Source organism: Marmota marmota, unplaced genomic scaffold, assembly GCF_001458135.2.
Source record: "Marmota marmota marmota unplaced genomic scaffold, marMar, whole genome shotgun sequence".
NCBI lineage: Eukaryota > Metazoa > Chordata > Mammalia > Rodentia > Sciuridae > Marmota > Marmota marmota.
In genome coordinates this window covers 322,088-326,229 of record NW_025999990.1, presented here as the reverse complement: position 1 = coordinate 326,229, position 4,142 = coordinate 322,088, and the positions used below count along the sequence as shown (strand labels likewise).

The 4,142-nt window shown below is 33.5% G+C and overlaps 1 protein-coding gene across 1 annotated transcript in view; it reads left to right on the top strand.

Moving 5' to 3' along the window:
- The window catches only part of Cdk7 (cyclin dependent kinase 7), a 34,841-nt gene that overhangs the window by 25,938 nt on the left and 4,761 nt on the right, over window positions 1-4,142 (top strand). Inside the window, exon 9 of the mRNA XM_015482166.2 lies at window positions 3,057-3,218. Coding sequence (XP_015337652.1) covers window positions 3,057-3,218 — 162 coding nt within the window. The remainder of the gene's footprint in view (window positions 1-3,056; window positions 3,219-4,142) is intronic.

The window sequence follows — 4,142 nt, the reverse complement described above, 5'->3', positions numbered from 1 at the left end:
TGCCGCAGTCCGGCTGCAGCAAAATAACCGGGGGGTGACGAATAACTTGTGTACGTTGATACAGCAGGAGTAGGAGCCGTTTATTGCAGGACAGGAGCAGTATTTATACATTCCACACAGCTTATCTAATTAGCATAAACTAGATACATCAGTCAACCAATCAGGAATCTCTACACCTAATGGCTCGGTTTTGTTACTTCTCAAACCACTCCCTCTGACATTTTGCCAGGCACCATCCAGACTTGTTTACGAACTTTAACATTCCCCTGGCAAAATGCCAGGTGTTATTTTGACTTGTTTACAGACTCTAACAATAGCCTCATTACAAAATTACAAATGATTAAAAAGTTTACAAAGGAATACGTTAAAATTATGGCATACCTTTCAACCTCTGTTATACATATAGCCCTTCTCTCGAGTAATTCCTTCTTAGGTTATCACTGTTATATTTGGTATAAAGCTATGCTGAGTTTGTATACCCACAAGTACAAACATATATAATAGGGTTGCATTTTATCTCATTTTTTAACAAAAATTAGGGGCTGGGGATGTAGATCATTGGTAGAATACATGCTCAGCATTCCTAAGACCCTGGGTTCAATCTCCTGCTCCAAAAAAGTGATCCCACTTCAGATTTTTGTCTTGCAACTAACTTGGCTCCTTTTGCTCAAATAAAATAAAATACTTATCATTAATCTTTCCCTTTTTTAATTTAATTTAATTTTTAAAAAATATTCTTTTAGTTGTATATGGATACAATAGCTTTATTTTATTTATTTTTATGTGGTGCTGAGGATTGAACTCAGTGCTTCATACATGCTAGGCAAGTGCTTTACCACTGAGCTACAACCGCAGCCCAAGGGCATACCTTCCCTTTTTAATGGCTGAAATATTCTCCTTTATGGCTATTTCATTTTACTTAACTAATGTCTTCATGCATTTAGGTATATTTATATGAAGTATTATTAGTGCAATTAAGATGTTTCAATATTATGATTATTTTATTTCATTACATTGTCTTCAAAAAAATATATAAAGTTGGGTGCAGTGATGTACACCTGTAGTCCCAGCTACTCAGGAAGCTGAGGCAGGAGGATCATGAGCCCAAGAGTTCAAGGACAGCTCCGGGGTCTCAATAGATAAAAATCTATCATAAAATTTATACCGATTTGAGCTGTGAAGTTTTATATTATAGTTTAACAGTACATTTTCACTTATTTTTTAAATAAAAAAATTATATAACTTTTGCTATTTCCTCACATTCTTGCTGCATGTCCTGAGGGATAAATAAATGCTAGAAATGAGAAATTTTTAATCATATTTCTTATCTTATAGTTAAAACTGTAATGAAAATTATCTGAAACTATTATTTAAGGAGTTTCTTAAGTACTGTTATTTCCTCAATTTCCTAATTGGAAAGTTCAATATATGTTCTAATTATAAAACATTCCCTAAAGGTCATCATTTATTGAGACCTTACTATATGTCATTCATGGTGGGCATTTCATAAATCATATTTAATCTACCCAATAATAGTATAAATCAGATAGTTGAAACTTAGTGAAATTAAATAATTTGGCATGGTGGTGTGTGCGTATAATTCCAGGGGCTCTAGAGCCTGAGGCAGGAGGATTGCAAGTGCAAAGCCAGCCTCAAAAACTTAGCAGACTCTGTCTCACAATAAAAAAATTTTTTTAAAGAGCTAGGGATGTGGCTCAACAGTTAGGTGCCCTTGGGTTCAATCTCCATACAAAAAAAAAGTAATTTACCCAAGGTCACAGTGAGTATCAGAATTAGGACTTTAATCTGGATCTGACTCCACAACTACTGTTCATAATACGAGTTCTCTGCTTTTCTACTTTTCTGCTGTGATTTTCTACATAGTATTTGATTACCAATGTCTCCTTTGTTTTTATTTTTTAATTCTTTTTGTAGTTGTAGATGGACAGCATGCCTTTATTTATTTATTTTTATGTGGTACTAAGGATTGAACCCTGTGTCTCACACATGCTAGGCAAGTGCTCTACCACTGAGCTACAGTCCCAGCCCCTTTTTTAAAATTTTCAAATTTTTTTTTTGGTCATACAAAGGATTGAACCCAGGGACGTTCTACCAATACATTCCAGAATGAGATATAAAAATTTCTTACTTTGAGGCAGGGTCTTGCTAAGTTGCCAAAGCTGACCTTGAACTGGAAATCCTCCTGCCTCGGCCTTTCAAGTAGCTGGGCTTTAGGTATGTGCCACCAGGCCTGGCTAATATGTGGTCTTCTGGATCATCTTTTGTGTTCCACTGATCTGTTTATCTCTTGCTCTGTAAATACCATAGTCTTAATTAAATAAATTAGATATTCTTAAAGTCAGATAGAATGATCCCACCTACTCTATTCTTTTCTAGAATTATTTCAGCTACTCTAATTCTTTTGCGTTTTTCTGTAAGTTTTAGAATAATTAGTTTACATCTATATTAATTTTATCGATTGTGATTAACAATTGCATTAAGCCTATATCCATTTCAGAATTGATGTCCTTAATATGTTGAATCTTCCATTGTACAAAAATGAGGTTTCTCAAACAATTTAGAACTCTTTTATTTCATCAGCATTGTGTAGCTTTGAGTACAAGAATCTATATCTGTTTTGTTCCTTTTCATGTAAGTATTTCATTTTTCTTTTTGGTGATTGATGTTATGTTTTTAATTTTTGTGTCTACATGTTCATTGTTAGTATATAGAAGAATGTTTGATCTTCTATTCTGTAGCCTTGTTCTACAATTTTTTTCTTTCTAATAGTGGGTATTTTACCACTTAGCTATGTTCCTAACCCTTTTAATTTTTTGAGACAAGGTCTTTCTAAGTTCCTGAGGCTGGCCTTGAACTTGTAATCCGAGGTTCCTAAGCAGCTGGGATTATAGGCATGTGCCACCATGTTCAGTGTTTTGTTTTCTACAAATAGATTTCTTGGGATTTTTTTATGTAGACCGTCATATCATCTGCAAATATGAGTTTTATCTCATCTATGTATCTTTCAGTCCTTTACTTAAATTTGAATTATAAAATTATTTTTACAGGACATGTGTAGTCTTCCCGATTATGTGACATTTAAGAGTTTCCCTGGAATCCCATTGCAACACATCTTCATTGCAGCAGGAGACGACTTGCTGGATCTCATACAAGGCTTATTCTTATTTAATCCTTGTACTCGAATTACAGCCACACAGGTATTTTTAACAATTTTTCTTTATATTAGGAGATATAAAGATAGTGTTAGCACTGATAAAATAAAATTTGAATTTTGTAAAATTTCTAACATTCTTTAAATATCAGAAGGATGTGTTTTGCTTTGTAACTGTTAAGAAATGGTAGGGCTGGTGTTGTAGTTCAGTTGGTAGAGCGCTTTGCCTAGCATGCGTGAGGTACTAAGTGCAGTCCTCAGCACCACATAAAAATAAAATGAAGGTATTGTGTCCATCTACTATGAAAAATATTTTTTAAAAAATAAATGGTATATATTAGTTGAATTCTTATGTATTAATTTAAACTTTATGGCAAGCCTCATAGTGAAAGTGGTTCTTTTAGTGCCCACCCCCCATCCTCAACCTCAATAAATTACAATCCAGATAGTTAATCTGGTTATTTTCAATCAGAAAGCGTTAATGGGAAGGAAGGGTATAGTCAGATACAATGGTATGCTTGCAAGAAATTGAAAGATATTTTAAATTTAACCTAAACAATTGAGAGTTGTTTAAAAGAAATGAGAATGAACAATTTGGAAGACCAATATCTGCTCTTAAAAGAAGGGAGGGGGAAAAATTGGAGAAATAACAATAAACAAATAATGAGTAAAGTTATCCAATACAAAAATATAAGATCTATAGATCTTATATAGTAAAAATACTTTTCTTTGTTTTATGAACACACACGGTAAGGGCTGGGTATGTAGCTCAGTGGTAGAGCTCTTACCTAGCATGTGACCATGGTTTTAATATCTAATACTGGGGTGGGAAAAAAACAAATACAAGCACACCAAAAAGGGTAATCACAAGTCACAAACACTTAATTGGGTAGAGCAGTGCAAAAATGCAATAATATAATGATTTGACCTTATAAAGGAAGAGACTAAAATAAAAAAAAAAAAAAAAAAG